This window comes from Papio anubis, chromosome 1, assembly GCF_008728515.1.
Source record: "Papio anubis isolate 15944 chromosome 1, Panubis1.0, whole genome shotgun sequence".
In the NCBI taxonomy this organism is placed as follows: Eukaryota; Metazoa; Chordata; class Mammalia; order Primates; family Cercopithecidae; genus Papio; species Papio anubis.
This window is the reverse complement of record NC_044976.1, coordinates 37,583,070-37,600,908: the sequence shown is the minus strand read 5'-3', so window position 1 is coordinate 37,600,908 and position 17,839 is coordinate 37,583,070. Positions and strand designations below refer to the sequence as shown.

General features: G+C 42.6%; 1 protein-coding gene across 41 annotated transcripts in view; it reads right to left on the bottom strand.

Annotated features, from left to right (window-relative positions):
- Positions 1-17,839, bottom strand: part of MACF1 (microtubule actin crosslinking factor 1) — a 409,997-nt gene that overhangs the window by 106,470 nt on the left and 285,688 nt on the right. For 38 of the 41 annotated variants that reach the window (XM_031667185.1, XM_031667174.1, XM_031667208.1 and 35 more), the window contains 7 exons: positions 15,995-16,161; positions 14,111-14,267; positions 11,705-11,822; positions 4,698-4,760; positions 3,778-4,019; positions 2,828-2,957; positions 1,063-1,262 (listed from right to left, as the gene is read on the bottom strand). In XM_031667185.1, the coding sequence (XP_031523045.1) occupies positions 1,063-1,262; positions 2,828-2,957; positions 3,778-4,019; positions 4,698-4,760; positions 11,705-11,822; positions 14,111-14,267; positions 15,995-16,161 (1,077 nt within the window). The remainder of the gene's footprint in view (positions 1-1,062; positions 1,263-2,827; positions 2,958-3,777; positions 4,020-4,697; positions 4,761-11,704; positions 11,823-14,110; positions 14,268-15,994; positions 16,162-17,839) is intronic. The other 3 variants (XM_031667267.1, XM_031667147.1, XM_031667263.1) reach the window with 1 other exon arrangement.

The following is a 17,839-nucleotide window of genomic DNA, read 5'->3' as shown; positions in this document are numbered from 1 at the left end:
CTAGGCAGGATTTCATTGGAAATGACATAATTTTGACCAATCGAAATTTCTTTCTTTTCTTTTTTTTTTTTTTTGTTTTCAAGCAGTTTTTGCTCTGTTGCCCAGGCTGGAGTGCAGTGGCACCATCTCTGCTTGTGGCAACCTTTGTGTTATGGGTTCAAGCAATTCTCCTGCCTTAGCCTCCTGAGTAGCTGGGACTACAGGCACCTGCCACCACACCCAGCTAATTTTTGTATTTTTAGTAGAGGCGAGGTTTTACCATGTTGGCCAGGCTGGTCTTGAACTCCTGACCTCAGGTGATCCACCCACCTTGGCTTCCCAAAGTGCTAGGATTATAGGCGTGAACCACCGCACCCAGCCTGACCAACCTAAATTTCTACGATGTTAGGCACTTAAATCAATTTTTTTGAGGTTTGATCACAGAAAATCCTATGTAAAGCCAGCAGATATAAGATATTAAGTAATGTGGATCCTATCACAGGGGATTACAAGTGAAAAAAAATTTTTTTTTTTTTTAAACGGTGTCACACTATTGTCCAGGCAGGAGTGCAGTGGCATAATCTAGTCTCACTGCAACCTCTGGCTCCTGGGTTCAAGAGATTCTCCTGCCTCAGCCTCCCGAGTATCTGGGATTATAGGCACGTGCCACCACGTCCGGCTAATTTTTTGTATTTTTAGTAGAGATGGTGTTTCACCATGTTAGCCAGGATGGTCTCGATCTCTTGACCTTGTGACCTGCCCACCTTGACCTCCCAAAGTGCTGGGATTACAGGTGTAAGCCACCACGCCTGGCCACAAGTAAAATATAATTCCATAATTTAGACAGAAAAACTGCCCATTCTCATATCTACTCATCTTACTGTCTCTGTTAATAATAATAAGAGTTTTTGACTGTTTACTATTTTACAGGCACCATGATTAACACCTTATAAATACCTCATTTAAACTGAGACTCTGAGAGATTAAATGACTTGTCTACGATCATATGAAATCTACTTACTGGGAGAAACATTCAAACCCAGTTTCATGTGATTCCAATTTCTTTGTTGCTATATTGCTCACCTGGACCTGTTGCTTTTGTGCATTCAACATGTTGGGGTCAATAGACAGGGGCCCCAGTACTCCCATCATCAGTTCTTTCTCCATCATCCACGGCCGGAGCTGGGATTCTGCAGCCTGGAAGCTGGCCAGATGACCTGCAGATTCCTCTAGCTGCCTTTGCCGAGCCACAGTTACCTCAGTGGCCCTTTCCCATCGGGAATCTGTAGAGAGGAAATGAGGGAATGTATTGCTTTACTCTCATCAACAACTGGCCTGATCCCCAAGTTATGTTCCTAATATACTGCAGGAAATGACCCCAGAAGTGTTATTTATTTATTTACTTATTTGAGACAGCGTCTCACTCTATCACCCAGGATAAAGCGGTGGCCCGATCATGGCTCACTGAAGCCTTAACCTCCTGGGCCCAAGTGATCCTCCCACCTCAGCCTCCCAAGTAGCTGGGACTATAGGCATGCGCCACCATGCCCAGTTAATTTTTTATTTTTTGTAGAGACGGGATCTCCCTATGTTGCCCAGGCTGTTCTTGAACTCCTCAAGTGGGAAGATCACTTGAGCCCAAGAGTTCAAGGCCAGCTTGGACAACAAAGTAAGACCCTATCTCTGCAAAAAAAATTTAGAAATTGGCTAGTTGTGGTAGCACATGCCTGTGGTCCCAGCTACTCAGGAGGCTGAAGCAGGAAGACTGCTTGAGCCAGGGAAGTCAAGGCTGTAGTGAGCTATATCGTGCCACTACACTCTAGCCTGGGTGACAGAACAAGACCCTGTCTCAAAAAAAAAAAAAAAAAGGCCAGGCAGGGGGCTCACACCTGTAATCCCAGCACTTTGGGAGGCCGAGGTGGGCGGATCACTTGAGGTCGGGAGTTCGAGACCAGCCTGACCAACATGGAGAAATCCCCTCTCTACTAAAAATACAAAATTAGCTGGGCATGGTGGCACATGCCTGTAATCCCAGCTACTCGGGAGGCTGAGGCAAGAGAATCACTTGAACCCGGGAGGCGGAGGTTACAGTGAGCCAAGATCATACCATTGCACTCTACCGTGGGCAACAAGAGCAAAACTCCATCTCAAAAAAAAAATTAAATTAAATTAAAAAAAATTCATCTACGCTGTTTACAGTTCAATATTATGAGCACATAATTTATCTAAACCCTTTATTGAATATTTTTATTATTTCCATCTTTCATTTTTATCATCAATATTCTTTAGTTCTTTAGTTATGCTTTTTTGGAGACAAGGTCCCCTTCTGTTGCCCAGGTTGGAGTTCAGTGGCACAATCATAGCTTACTACAGCCTTGAACTCCCGGGCTCAAGCAATCGTCTCACCTCAGCCTCCCCAGTAGCTAGGACTCCAGGCTCACACCACCACACCTGGCTAATTTGTTTTTCCTTACTTTTTGTAGAGACAGAATCTTGCTATGTTGCCCAGACTGGTTTGAACCCCTAGATTCAAGCAATCCTCCTGTCTCAGATTCCCAAAGTGCTGAGATTACAGGTGTGAGCCACTGTTCCTGGCCTCTCTTTGGTTCCTGATTACAGCAGATTATCAGTTTGACTTGCCCAAGAAAGCCAAACTTCTGACTCTTTGAGTGGAATTTCTAATTTTCTTCCCAATTCAGGCTCATGCTCTGGCCCTATCTGGGCCCTAATTGCTTATTTATAAAAATTAACTAAAAATAATTCCTGTTGTATAGGATGTGCTGAAATTCTCTACTTGCTTTGAAGATGAGTAACTTAGCAAACTTGCAACACTCCTGTGAAAACTTACTGAGTTCTTCTTCAATTTTCTTCCAATTTTCAGCTTCTTGTGAGTTGGGATATGTCACCAGTAATCCGGCCAGGGCTTCCTTTACTTTTTGAATTTTTGGAGAATTCTGTTCCAATTCAGCCAGGAAGGCCTAGGAGAAAGAATGCCATGCATGCCCTGAGATTCTGGACAGGAAACGAAGCTGTGTGTGTGGTAGAAATGATTGGAAAACTGGGCGGTTATTATGGGTTCTACTAGGATCCTATCAATGACTTGTTTAATGATGTTAAGATACTTAACCCTTCTATTTCAATTTTTATTTTAAACTGAAAATCTAAATGGCAGGATCTGAGTTTCTTTTATGTATAACACATCAGTAGAACTCAATAGTTCTACTATTGAGAATTATAGTAGAAGGAATTATTAATCCCAATAAATGAAAAATACCAAGATATGATGATAACACATATTGAAGGAGATGAGATGCCATGCTCAATGGGAATATTAAAAGTTTTGGTGAAAATTTCCTACAGGATTTTCTACGGTCTTATATCTTCTGACATTTTTCCTAGTCTCACATGTGAATCTTAAGAATGAACTGTAATCAGTTATTTAGATCCCTCCAAGAACTGGAAAGGTACTTTGATAAGAATGGTTTGTTTTGCTTACAGCATCATATAGAAAATGAGATCCCATTCTCAATGAGCTAATGATTCTGGGGAGGGCTATTCTTTTTCTGCAAACATATCTGGTTTTGTTTCTGAATCTAACTTATAACAATTTCTAATTTCATAAGAAAATTCTCTAGGAGAGTTAAGGCATATTAATCATTTAGAAAGTCAAACACACTGCCCATCACAGCCTGGATTGTTGCCCATGTCTCTCTCTCAGATGCCTGGGCTTGGGCAGGAACACTGGTACAGCTGTCTCTTCCTCTTGGTGTTGGGAGGCAACTAATGTAAACACAATACCTTGTTAGATTCAGCTTGGGCTTTCACTGTTTCTGTCTTGGTTGGAGATGACATGGCATCCATGGATTTCAGGACTTCCTCTTTTGATTCTAGCCACTGCAGCACAGAGTTTGCCTCCTTCTGAACCTCCTCCATTCTGTTGAGGATAGCCTGAAGGCTTTCCTGGCGTTCATGAAGTATTCCACCCAGTTTCTCATACTTCAAGTTTACATCTGACATGTCACACTGGATCTCCGTCAGATCTAGTATCATAGAAACAGAAATCAGATTGGAGACAGCTCTTCGAGTATGTTCCTTGACTCCTCACTCCTAAATTACTTGCATCCCTCTTACTCCTTCTAATGAACTAGAGATTATCTTCCTGCTAAATCATACAAAAGTTCCTGTTTATAAACACAAAACAAAAGGATTCTCATTAATCTGCATTCTGGTTTTGGCATTATATACTCAGATGTATACCTTAAAATGCTAAACATGGGAACAATAAAAGTGAAGGGAGCAAAGTAAGAAATTAACCTTAGTGTACTACTGGGATTAAGGTGCTTGGAGTGTTCTTCCATTCCTTCTTCTCCAAACTACAGAGAAGTCACCTAGCTGGGAGGCTGAGAGCTAGACTAGATTACCTCTAGTATAACTTCTTTAAAATTCAAAGATTAACATATATTTTCTTTGAGTTCTTTCCCTATTTGCCTTATCTAGTGATCCAATCTACTGTTTTTCTACAATACCTTTAGCTTCAGGGGCTGCCAACCTGTTTATGGTCTACAGCCAGAAAACCACAGTTGCTTCTCCCCAGATTTTTATCCTCACACCCATTCTGGCAGCGGTTCTTCCACACATATTGCAACATACACAGATGCAAACACGGACACTGTCCTAACACATCCAACAAAGAAGCACTGTTGAAATGGCATTCTCACCTTTGCAGGTGTGGTATCCGTTTACACTGCCTACAGAGCTTCCTACAGAGGGCAGTATGGAACCTGAGCAGAAGGACAGGGAGACAAACAGGGCAAGACCAACGTGTTAGGAATACATGTAGGCACTGAATTTGTCCTTTGGCCCTCACTTTAAGCTTAGGTATCAGGAAGTTAACACAGCACAAGACAACATAGTCATGGAAAGAGACAAATTATTTTAGCTGCCAGGCAACAAAATGTCACTCGAGGACCTTAGCAGGAATGATTCTTAATCCTTTCTAGAGGAAATTCATATTCCCTTCTTATTAAATCTCCAACTTGAATTCTTTGGATGCTGCCCTAATTCTGTAAAGCAAGTACTGGTAAAATTATTAAGTCTAGAATGGTACTTGCCATATTTTGGAATGAGCTTTTATAATAAAGCCAGAAAGTTTTACCTTTTATATCAATGTCTTTCAATATAATAAAAATGAAAATAAGTATTATTAAGGACATAAAAAGCAGCCTATTGTTTTTTCTTTTTCTTTTTTTTTTTTTTTGAGACAGAGTCTCACTCTGTCGCCCAGACTGAAGTGCAGTGGCATGATCTCGGCTCACTGCAACTTCCACCTTCCGGGTTCAAGCAATTCTTCCATCTCAGCCTCCCAAATAGCTGGGATTACAGGCGCCTGCCACCAGGCCTGGCTAATTTTTGTATTTTTAGTAGAGACGGGGTTTTACCATGTTGGTTAGGCTGGTCTCAAACTCCTGACCTGAGGTGATCTGCCTGCCTTGACCTCCCTAAGTACTGGGATTATAGGCATGAGTCACCGTGCCTGCCCTAAAAAGCAGCCTTCTTCTAATAAAGACATTAAAATGAACCCTTCATATATTGTTTCTAAAGGAAGATTATTTGCCTTTTCTTTCATAACCTCTTCTTGCTCACTCCCCAAGAAAAAACAGAAATCCTAAGTGCCAATAAATATGGCTCATCAACATTCCCATAAATTGTGCTTTGGGCCTTTGGCTCTGTTTCTAATCACTATAATTTCACATACATTCTCCCCAAACTGATTCCTTATATTTCAGAAAATTTTCCCAAGATAGGTAAAAACCAGGTGATGTAATGATAAATATTATACAGAAATCTGAAAAATATTCATAATGATATTTTAAAACGACAGAAAACTCTTGTATGCACTGACTTCACTTTACAAAAAGTTATGTGCAAGGTTATATTACGAAATAGTTGGCCGGGCGCGGTGGCTCACCCCTGTAATCCTAGCACTTTGGGAGGCTGAGGTGGGTGAACTGCCTGAGCTCAGGATGTTCAAGACCGGCCTGGGCAACATGGTGAAATCCCATCTCTACTAAAATACAAAAAATTCGCCGGGTGTGGAGGCGGACGCCTGTAGTCCCAGCTACTGGGGAGGCTGAGGCAGGAGAATCGCTTGAACTCAGGATTTAGTGAGGTTGCAGTGAGCCAAGATGGTGCCACTGTACTCCAGTCTGGGTGACAGAGCGAGACTCCATCTCAAAACAAAAACAAAATAGTTGTGGGCCAGGTGTGATGGCCCACGCCTGCAATCCCAGCACTTTGGGAGGTTGGAAGTTTAAGACCAGCCTAGGCAACACAAGACCCTGTCTCTACAAAAAAATGTTTAAAAAAAAAAAAAAATTAGGCATGACAGTGCACATTTGTGGTCCTAGCTACTTGGGAGCTTGAGAAGGAATGACTGCTTGGGCCTAGGAGGTCAAAGCTACAGTGAGCCATGATCACACTACTGTCCTCCAGCCTGGGTGACAGAGGAGACCCTGTCTCTAAAAACAAGGAAAAAAATTAGTTGAATTACGGTGGTGATTATAAAACTTTTAAATGTTAATGTTATTAATTTTCAATTAAAAAATACAAAATAGAAAAATCACATTCCATTGCAGTGTGGTGATGGAAAAAAAGAAACTGGACTAGTAGGTAGCAGAAGAAGGTACTAACCAAGGTTGTCACTAACTCAGTATGTAAGTCTTAATCTACAAACACAGTTTCTTCTGCAGGATTTAAAGATAATACAACCTACTCTGTTAACTCTCATGGGGTAACTGGGAAAAGATCATGAACCAACGTATGTCAAAGTACTTTATGAAACAGAGCTACATAAATGTAAGGTACTGAAATATATATGGTTTTTCAGAGTTGGAGGAGAACTTTGAGAGCACTCAGGATAGTAATTTTCAAACTGATTTTCAAAGCACCCTAAAAAGGTGCTTTAGGGATTGTGGTTAAAGTTTGGTTTAAATGTAATATTCACAGACATTTCTAACTACTTAGAAATGATAATAAAACACGCATGTTCAATTATGCTGAATTCTACACCTTAACCCACCAGATAAAACCAATTATGCTGCTTTTCCGGGGAAAGTAAAACAGCTCCTGACACGTCTAAGCATCTATTTTAACTTATTTTTGAGTGTCCCTGATTGGAAAGGTGGTAGCTCTTCACCAGCAATTTATGATATTCAAACCTGTCCATGTTCACTCATGTATACTATACAAAGAAAAACATCTATAGCATATGTGTAATACATTAAATAACACGACCAAAAATATAACACAGCTTGCTCTCTGTACATCTACACAGTTCTCACTGGGACAGAATTGTGTAATAATATAATTCCTAACACTTCAAGTCAGTTGGACAGTTTTTGTCCTCAATGTCAGTCTTAAGTGTTTTCTTTCTTTTTTTTTTTTTTTTTTTTTGTTGTTTTTTTTTTGAGACGGAGTCTCGCTCTGTCGCCCAGGCTGGAGTGCAGTGGCGCAATCTCGGCTCACTGCAAGCTCCGCCTCCCGGGTTCACGCCATTCTCCTGCCTCAGCCTCCCGAGTAGCTGGGACTACAGGCGCCCGCCACTGCGCCCGGCTAATTTTTTCTATTTTTAGTAGAGACGGGGTTTCACCGTGGTCTCGATCTCCTGACCTTGTGATCCGCCCGCCTCGGCCTCCCAAAGTGCTGGGATTACAGGCGTGAGCCACCGCGCCCGGCCAAGTCTTAAGTGTTTTCTATGTGTAAGAGCCCTCATTAAATATTCTTAGTGATTTAACTTTGAAACAATCATTTCTTATTACATCACTTTCAAGTCTCTAGCTCAATTCAATCAAAGCCTGTTATGATACTGTGAAGTCAACTTTTAAAAACATTTGTCATCATTTGCAAATACTTAATATGTGTGAACCATATTTTCTGGATACAATGAAACCAAACAAAATTTAGAAATAAATTAGATAGGCTGGGCCCGGTGGCTCATGACTGTAATCCCAGCACTTTGGGAGGCTGAGAAAGGCAGATCACAAGGTCAGGAGATTGAGACCATCCTGGCTAGCATGGTGAAACCCCGTCTCTACTAAAAATACAAAAAATTAGCCAGGCGTGGTGGCGGGCGCCGGTAGTCCCAGTTGCTCGGGAGGCTGAGGCAGGAGAATGGCATGAACCCAGGAGGCGGAGCTTGAAGTGAGCAGAGATCGCGCCACTACACTCCAGCCTGGGCGACAGAGCGAGACTCCGTCTCAAAAAATAAACAAACAAACAAACAAATAAATAAATAAGATGGTGAAGCTGTCATCCAATAATCTTCCTTTTCAAATTTTTATATGCATTGAGGTAGTCTCAATATTCTTACTGATGGATTTCATTACAGATAAATGCTATAAAATAACGTATAAGGGAAACTTATGCCAACAAAATGTTTTTTTTTTTAAAATTTTTTATTATTTATTTATTTATTTTTTGAGACAGAGTCTCACTCTGTCTCCCAGGCTGGAGTGCAGTGGTGCAATCTCGGCTCACTGCGAGCTCCGCCTCCCGGGTTCAAGCCATTCTCCTGCCTAAGACTCCTGAGTAGCTGGGACTACAGGTGCCCACTACCACGCCCAGCTAATTTTTTGTATTTTTAGTAGAGACAGGGTTTCACTATGTTAGCCAGGATGGTCTCGATCTCCTGACCTCGTGATCCGCCCGTCTCGGCCTCCCAAAGTGCTGGGATTACAGGCTTGAGCCACCGCGCCCGGCCCTGTAGTAGGGTTCTATATGAGCTTTCTGTTTTTCTACATGAAATTTCTGTTCTATATGACATTTCTGTTTTTTCTCTCTCTTTTTTAAAATGATCTAGTCTACGAGTCAGTAAACTATAGCTCACCAGCCAAATCTGGTCCTTCATCTGTTTCAACAAAGTTTTACTGGAATACAGCCACAACCACTCATTTCTATTAATGTATTGTCTTTGGCTGCTTTTGTTACAATGGCAGAGGTAGGTATACAACTGTGACAGAGACCATATACCCTGCAAGCCTAAAATATTTACTATCTGGCCCTTTATAGAAAAAGTTTGCTGCCGGGCGCGGTGGCTCAAGCCTGTAATCCCAGCACTTTGGGAGGCCGAGACGGGCGGATCACGAGGTCAGGAGATGGAGACCATCCTGGCTAACACGGTGAAACCCCGTCTCTACTAAAAAATACAAAAAACTAGCCGGGCGAGGTGGCGGGTGCCTGTAGTCCCGGCTACTCGGGAGGCTAAGGCAGGAGAATGGCGGGAACCCGGGAGGCGGAGCTTGCAGTGAGCTGAGATCTGGCCACAGCACTCCAGCCTGGGTGACAGAGCGAGACTCCGTCTCAAAAAAAAAAAAAAAAAAAAAAAAAAAAAAGAAAAAGTTTGCTGACTCTGATCTAGTCACAAACGAATAAGTCAATGGACGTAGAGGTTGTTATATCACCAATTCCCTAAAATGTTGTCACTTGTGGATAGTTCCAAAATATCTTTTAACTTTAGAATACTATAGAAAAGTGCACATTTTCAGAAAGCAAATAAATTTTTCCTTTACTCGTTAAGTGACTACAGGAGTGCACTATCATAGACTAGTAATAAAATCTATGGGATCTCAATTAACAACGAGCAAGTGACTGAGAACTCATATGAGATTTTTTTTTTTTTTTGAGACACAGTCTCGCTCTGTCACACAGGCTGGAGTACAGTGGCGCGATCTGGGCTCACTGCAACCTCTGCCTCCCGGGTTCAAGCAATTCTCCCCCATCAGCCTCCCGAGTAGCTAGGATTACAGGTGCAAGCCACCATACTTGGCTAATTTTTGTATTTTAGTAGAGACGGAGTTTCACCATGTTGGCCAAGCTGGTCTCAAACTCCTGGCCTCACGTGATCCGCCTGCCTTGGCCTCCCTAAGTGCTGTGATTACAGGCGTGAGCCACTGTGCCTGGCCTTCATATTAGATTTTGCCTCAAGGACTTAATTTGCAGTGAAAGATTATATACACATGTGAGCACAATCTTTGTACCCCCTTTGAAGTACTGATTTCTTTTTTTTTTTTTTTTTGAAATGGGGTCTTGGTCTGTCGCCCAGGCTGGAGTGCAGTGGCACAATCTCAGCTCATTGCAACCTCTGCCTCCCAGGTTCAAGTGATTCTCCTGCCTCAGCCTCCCGAATAGCTGGGATTACAGGCACGAGTCACCAGGCCTGGCTCATTTTTATATTTTTAGTTGAGACAAGGTTTCACCATGTTGGCCAGGCTGGTCTTGAACTCCCGACCTCAAGTGATCAGCCCACCTAGGCCTCCCAAAGTGCTGAGATTACAGGCATGAACCACCACGCCCGGCCCAATACTGACTTATAAATACTTGCTTCTTCCTGGATATCACACTCATACCTATCCAGGCTTGCCCAATTTTTTTTTGAGACGGTATCTTGCTCTGTCTGTTGCCCAGGCTAGAGTGCAGGCACCATCGCGGCTCAATGAAACCTCCATCTACCAGGTTCAAGCTATTCTCATGTTTCAGACTCCCCCGTAGCTGGGACTACAGGCGCATATCACCATGCCTGGCTAATGTTTGTACTTTTTTTTTGAGACGGAGTCTCACTCTGTCTGTTGCCCAGGCTGGAGAGCAGTGGCGTGATCTCGGCTCATTGCAAGCTCCACCTCCTGGGTTCACACCATTCTCCTGCCTCAGCCTCCTGAGTAGCTGGGACTACAGGCACCGGCCACCATGCCTGGCTAATTTTTTGTGTTTTTAGTAGAGACGGGGTTTCACTGTGTTAGCCAGGATGGTCTCAATCTCCTGACTTCGTGGTCTACCCACCTTGGCCTCCCAAAGTGCTGGGATTACTACAGGTGTGAGCCGCCGCACCCTGCCTAATTTTTGTATTTTTAGTAGAGACAGGGTTTCACCATGTTGCCAGGCTGGTTTTGATCTCCTGACTTCGTGCCTGGCCAGTACCCAAGTTTAAAGATGATGCATACTCATCCCATTTACACGTTCAAAAAAGGGAAATTCTCAAGATGAAAATCTTATTTTAATTATTCTATGTTCATTTGATAGTTCTTTTTTTTTGTTGAGATGGAGTCTCGCTCTGCCGCCCAGGCTGGAGTGCAGTGGCATGATTTCGGCTCACTGCAAGCTCTGCCTCTCAGAGTTCTTTTTTTTTTGAGAAGGAGTCTTGCTCTGTCGCCCAGGCTGGAGTGCAGTGCCGTGATCTGGGCTCACTGCAAGCTCTGTCTCCCGGGTTCACGCCATTCTCCTGCCTCAGCCTCCCGAGTAGCTGGGACTATGGGCGCATACCGCCATGCCCGGCTAGTTTTTTTTTCTTTTTTGTAGTTTTAGTAGAGAGTTTTGTAGTTTCACTGTGTTAGCTAGGATGGTCTCGATCTCTTGACCTTGTGACCTGCCCGCCTTGGCCTCCCAAAGTGCTGGGATTACAGGTGTGAGCCACTGCACCCAGCCATCTGATAGTTCTAAGTGGGCCAACTAGTTCATTTACTTTTCCTATCATGGGAAGGAATTTTGCAAAATGAAGCAATGTTATATAGCAAAAGGGGTGACAGGTCAGGTTGCAGGGGAAGACTGCTTTGGGGATGCACTTTGTTTTCATACCCAACCTTGATTTTCACTTTAATTGTATAAAGAGGCATCTCCAAAGGCCAAAAGCAAAGAGCAATTTTTATTCACTATATTTTGAAGAGCCCGTACTCACCTGTCTTGCCTTGGGAATCAGGTGCTGTGATTTCCATGATGAGATTTTCTAAAGGAGTACCTTTGCAATTGATTTCTTCCACCAGAGTTCCCTTACTTGCCCAGTCATCTAGTAGACTCTGTTTAAAGAAGAAAATGGCTAAATGTAATATCTGGGGCTTTTTCCTCATAAGTAGGGACACCAATTCTATATATACTCCCTAGTGTTTTGACAAGCATTAAGAGACCATCCTTCTGATTTATTTATTCATTTATCAAACATCTATTGAATATTTACTATATGCCTGGTAGCATGCCAAGCACTGGGGTATAAAATAGAATTATGACACAATTTCTAAAATCAGAAGCTCAGATTATCAGTTGCATTATAATGTGATAAATGCTATTATAGTATTATGGACAGTCTGTGAATTCCAAGAGCACAAGAGGAGTTCTATCTAATTCTGTCTAGAGGAAGGAAAGCTTTGAGTTAAGATAATGGCTGGGCATCGTGGTTCACGCCTGTAATCCCAGCACTTTGGGAGGCTGAGGCGGGCAGATTACTTGAGGTCAGGAGTACAAGACCAGACTGGCTGACATGGTGAAACCCTGTCTCTACTAAAAATACAAAAAAAAAAATTAGCCAGGCATGGTGGCAGGTGCCTGTAATCCCAGCGACTCAGGGGGCTGTGATGGGAGAGTTGTTTGAACCTGGGAGGCAGAGGTTGCAGTGAGCTGAGATCGTGCCATGGCACCCCAGCCTGGACAACAGAGTGAGACTCTGTCTTCAAAAAAAAAAAAAAAAAAAGTAAGATAAGAGTTTGCCAGACTGACAAGAGGGAACAACATGCATATAAAGATGAAAAAAGAAATAGTAACTGGAGGATAAATGAGGAGCTAGATATTGAGGTACAGAAAAATATATAGAATCATAGGCTATACTTTGCATTTATTAAGGAAACTTTATATTGGGTTTGAAATCAAACATCCAAGTACCATAGAAATCCATTAGGAAACAATGGCATTTGCTCTAAGACAAAAGTACCACATCATGTTAAGTCTCCAAGATGTCTCCTGCCATAGTTGTAGGATTTTACTCCTTTCAGAGCAAGGACACCATTCTAGCCTTCAATGCCCTCCTCCATACTGAATATCCCTGACAATCTACTTAGTTTGCTTTTGACTTTAAGCTGCAGAGAAAGGCACAGAGCCCTACTCATATTGCCTCATTTCAAACTGACCCTTGGTCACTGCTTGTCAGTTCCTTAACTAATCACTTTTTTTTTTTTGAGACAGAGTCTCACTCTCTGTCGCCCAGGCTGCAGTACAGTGCGCCATCTCAGCTCACTGCAACCTCCGCCTCCCCAGTTCAAGCAATTCTTTGCCTCAGCCTCTCAAGTAGCTGGAATTACAAGTGCCCGCCACCATGCCCAGCTAATTTTTGTATTTTTAGTAGAGATGGGGTTTCACCATCTTGGCTAGGCTGATCTTGAATTCCTGACCTTGTGATCCACCCACCTCGGCCTCCCAAAGTGCTGGGATTACAGGCGTGAGCCACTGCGCCTGGACATTAATCACTCTTGATTCTGAAGAGCCACAGTCCCCAAACTGTGACTTGACTCACAGAATATTTTACATTTTTGAGGAAAATACAGTTGTGACATCTGTTGAACACCATATGAACAACTACTAAGTTCTTTGGACCTAACTTCTTAGCAAGTAGAAGTATTAGGAGTTTTTTTGTTTTGTTTTGTTTCTTTTTTTTTTTTTGGCCTTGAGGTGCCATGACAAATTTCTTAAAACACCATGGGCACTGTGAAACAAAAATGTTGGGAAAGCTCTGTCCTAGGGAATTCCCAACAGCAAACGCTCCTGGCACCAGCTCTGTGAAAGCAATCAAACTATTCTCTTTCATCTGCTCAAGATAAAGTGTGCTTTACTGAGAAAATAAGCATAAGTGCATGACAGTTAGAGGCATATTTGGCTTATTTCAACAAAAGGAAGACTCAGGTTAGAGGTATAAGCAGAGGCTGGATGATTACGGATCAAAGACAGTACAGAAGGAATTTTGCAGGGAATGGGAGGAATGTTGGTCCCATCCTTGAAGGTACCTTCCAACCATCTGATTCTAGCTTTTCCTTTATTAGCTGAAGTAGTACTAGTTCTTCTATCCTCAATTTCCTGATAATATTATCTGGTTACTTGCTCAAATATATTTGTCTAATTCTCAAACATACAAAGAGAGTGTATGCTTCTCAAAGACTATGGGTAGATTGTTACCACATAAAGAAAATGGAGGAATTTCTGTTCTGATGCAGAGTAACAACTTGGATTTCTCATACATTTCCCCACCACAGCTGGAGGCCAGTTAATACAAGTATTCAAACCAGTGCCTATTCCAATTCTTGGAGTCCCTTTGTTCACCTACCTTCAGGTGTTCAATCTGCTTTTCTAACTCTTTAGCACTCATAGAAGTTTCTGTAGGTGGAATACTCCCTTCAGTTTCTTTCAGCCATTTCTGGAAGGTCCTGACCAGTTTCCGGAATTCATCCAACTGTTCCTGGCAAGATGATGCATCTTTCTCTCTGTCAATGAAGCAGTTTTGTTACTTGCCAGACTAAGTTTTATAAAGTCAACTTGAGCTAAGACTAGCTCATTCTGTGACTCCAGACATCAGTTACTTAACATGGCCTTTCTTTCTCATAATCTTTTCCACAGCAGGTTTGGCTGAACAACCACATATAATGTTAAAGAGTACCAAACTCAGGAATATATTGCCCTTGTTTGGACATTTCTGAGGAAAGAAGTCTTCAATCTTACTCCAGGCTAAAGTGAAAGTGAGAAAAACTAAAGGGAGGCTGCTATTTAGGTACCGTGATACAATGGAAAGAATGCAGGCTTTGGATCTCGATTCCAGCCATGCTACATTTTAGCTATTTGACTCTTTCAAGGACCAATTCAAATGCTGATTGCTTTAGCAAGGAAGGTGCTGAAACTGAGGCTCACAGAAGTTAGGTGATTAGTTCTAGATTAATCACGCCAATGAATAAACTAAATCAAAAGGAAAGTTTTGGAAATGGCCATATCTATCAGACAGATGTCAATTCAGAAATCCTGATTCCTCATACAGTAAAAAGGCCCTCAGTATAGGGGAAGAAAAACAAAAGCTTTCTTCACCTTTGTCCCCATCCTCTCCATTAGATAACCTGCTGCTAATAATGTTGGTTTGAGCGACTCTTTTCTTCTAATCACTAAGGCAGTTATCTGCTAAATCAAGAACATATTTATGGCTAAACTGAGATAAGAAGTCTTGTTCATGTTCTTAAATCCATGTGAGGCTGTCCAGTGGGGAACCATGGCTTTTCAACAGGGACCAAAATCAGCCAGCCTTATCATATACTCCCTTGTTTGCCTTGAAAGAAGAATCCAGATACTCCTCTAAAACAGCAACTTAAATGTGGTCAAAACAAGCAGCAGGGCTGGGCATGGTATATAATCCCACCCAGCATGTTGGGAGGCCAAGGCAGTAGGATCGATGAGGCCAGGAGCTCACAACTAGCCTGGTCAACATAGCAAGACCCTGTATCTTAAAAAAAAAAAAAAAAAAAAAAAAAAAGCCAAGGGAGTGCCAACATAACCCTTAATTATGTCTAGGAAGTCTCTTCCAATTTTTCTCTTCTTTCAAAATTATTCTATAATCTTACTTGCTGCCTCAAATTTGTTCTGTTTGGTCCAAGTGGCCTAGGCTTCTGATCACAAAGAGAAGGAACTCATCCCTATTTTCTGTTAGCTACTATTAGAAAAACCACTAAGTGGCTGGGTGTGGTGGCTCATGCCTGTAATCCCAGCACTTTGGGAGGCTGAGGCGGGTCAATCACCTGAGGTCAGGAGTTCGAGACCAGCCTGGCCAACGTGGTGAAACCCTGTCTCTACTAAAAATGCAAAAATTAGCTGGGCATGGTGGTGGGCACCTGTAATCCTAGCCACTCAGGAAGCTGAGGTAGAAGAATTACTTGAACCCAAGAGATGGAGGTTGTAGTGAGCCGAGATAGCACCACTGCACTCCAGCCTGGGTGACAGTGAGACTCTATCTCAGAAAAAAAAAAAAAAGGAAAGAAAAAAGAAAAACCACTAAGCATCAAGTAGATTGGTAGCTTTGCCTAAAAAACGGCACTTTTCACCCTCCTATGACTCAGTAGTAGAGTTTTAGATGCCATCTTTTCTGGTAAAGGAAGAAAAGAGAAAAGATCATTTCACTCCATAATAAGAAAAAATAGTTCCCCAATGCTGACCAACACAAGTGATAACTCACCTCTCTTTAACTGTCTTCTGTAGCTCTGTGAAGTCTTTTCTGAGGTTCTGTACCCTGTCCTGATGCTGGGACAGGTCCAGTGCAAAGCCACAAGAGCTCAGTTCAGTGACCAGGTGCTCAAGAGTATCTAGGTTCTCCTGTTGGTCTTCCATTTCCAAATTGAGTTCCTGTCAAGAAAACAAGGATATGTATTAAATCCTCTAATCCTTATAAATATACTCTAAAAAGAAGGAAAGAGGTATGCTTGCCAGGTCAAATGCTAGATCAAAACAATAAATATGTAACTCAGTGAAAAGTTTAAAAACAAAACTAAACTTTTTTTTTTCTTTTGAGACAGAGTTTCACTCGTGTTACCCAGGCTGGAGTGCAATGGCACTATCTTGGCTCACTGCAACCTCCACCTCCCCGGTTCAAGCGATTCTCCTGCCTCAGTATTGCGAGCAGCTGGGATTACAGGCTCCTGCCACCACGCCTGGCTAATTTTTTTTGTATTAAAAAGCCCAATTTAAAAAATCTGATAGGCCAGGCGCGGTGGCTCAAGCCTGTAATCCCAGCACTTTGGGAGGCCAAGACGGGCGGATCATGAGGTCAGGAGATCGAGACCATCTGGCTAACACGGGGAAACCCCGTCTCTACTAAAAAAATACAAAAAACTAGCCGGGCGAGGTGGCGGCCGCCTGTAGTCCCAGCTACTCGGGAGGCTGAGGCAGGAGAATGGCGTGAACCCAGGAGGCGGAGCTTGCAGTGAGCTGAGATCTGGCCACTGCACTCCAGCCTGGGTGACAGAGCGAGACTCTGTCTCAAAAAAAAAAAAAAAAAAATCTGATAAATATGTAGGACATCTTCAATTCACTGGAGAGTGGGTAGTTTTGTCTCCTCTAAACAAATGTTCAAAGACTTGGGAGGTACCATGACAGGATGTAAAGAATGAAAGTTTTAGGAGTCAAATAGACCTGATATTCAATCACACTTTGCCACTTACTAACTTGTGATCTTAAGCTACTAAACTACTCTAAGCTTCATGGTCTCTTCTATAAAATGGGGGTAAACACACTATCTCCACTATTATTTAACATTGTACTTAAGATATCAGCCAGGCGCAGTGGCACACGCCTATAATCCCCAGAACTTTTGGGGGCCAAGGTAGGTGGATCACTTTAAGCCCACGAGTTCAAGACCACCCTGGGCAACATGGCAAAACTCCATCTCTATTTTTTTTTTTTTTTTTTTGAGACAAAGTCTGGCTCTGTTGCCCAGGCTGGAGTGCAGTAGCGCTATCTCCGCTCACTGCAACCTCCGCCTCCCGGGTTCACACCATTCTCCTGCCTCAGCCTCTCGAGTAGCTGGGACTACAGGCACCCGCCACCACGCCCGGCTAGTATTTTGTGTTTTTAGTAGAAACGGGGTTTCACCATGTTCGCCAGGGTGGTTTCTATCACCTGACCTTGTGATCCACCTGCCTCGTCCTCCCAAAGTGCTGGGATTACAGGCATGAGCCACCGCGCCCGGCCTCCATCTCTATTTTTTTAAAAAAAGTTAATTTAATAATTAAAAAAGCCAATACAATTAAGAGAAAACAATCTGTGGAATAAGAATTGAAAAAGAAGAGATAAAACTGTATTTGTAGATTACATGAAAGTATATTTGTAGGGCCGGGCACAGTGGCTCACACCTGTAATCCCAGCACTTTGGAAGGCCAAGGCAGGCTGATCACTTGAGGTCAGGAGTTTGAGACCAGACTGGCCAATGTGGTGAAACCCCATCTCCACTAAAAATATAAAAATTAGCCAGGCATGATGGCACACTCCTGTAGTCCCAGCTGCTTGGGAGGCTAAGGCAGAAGAA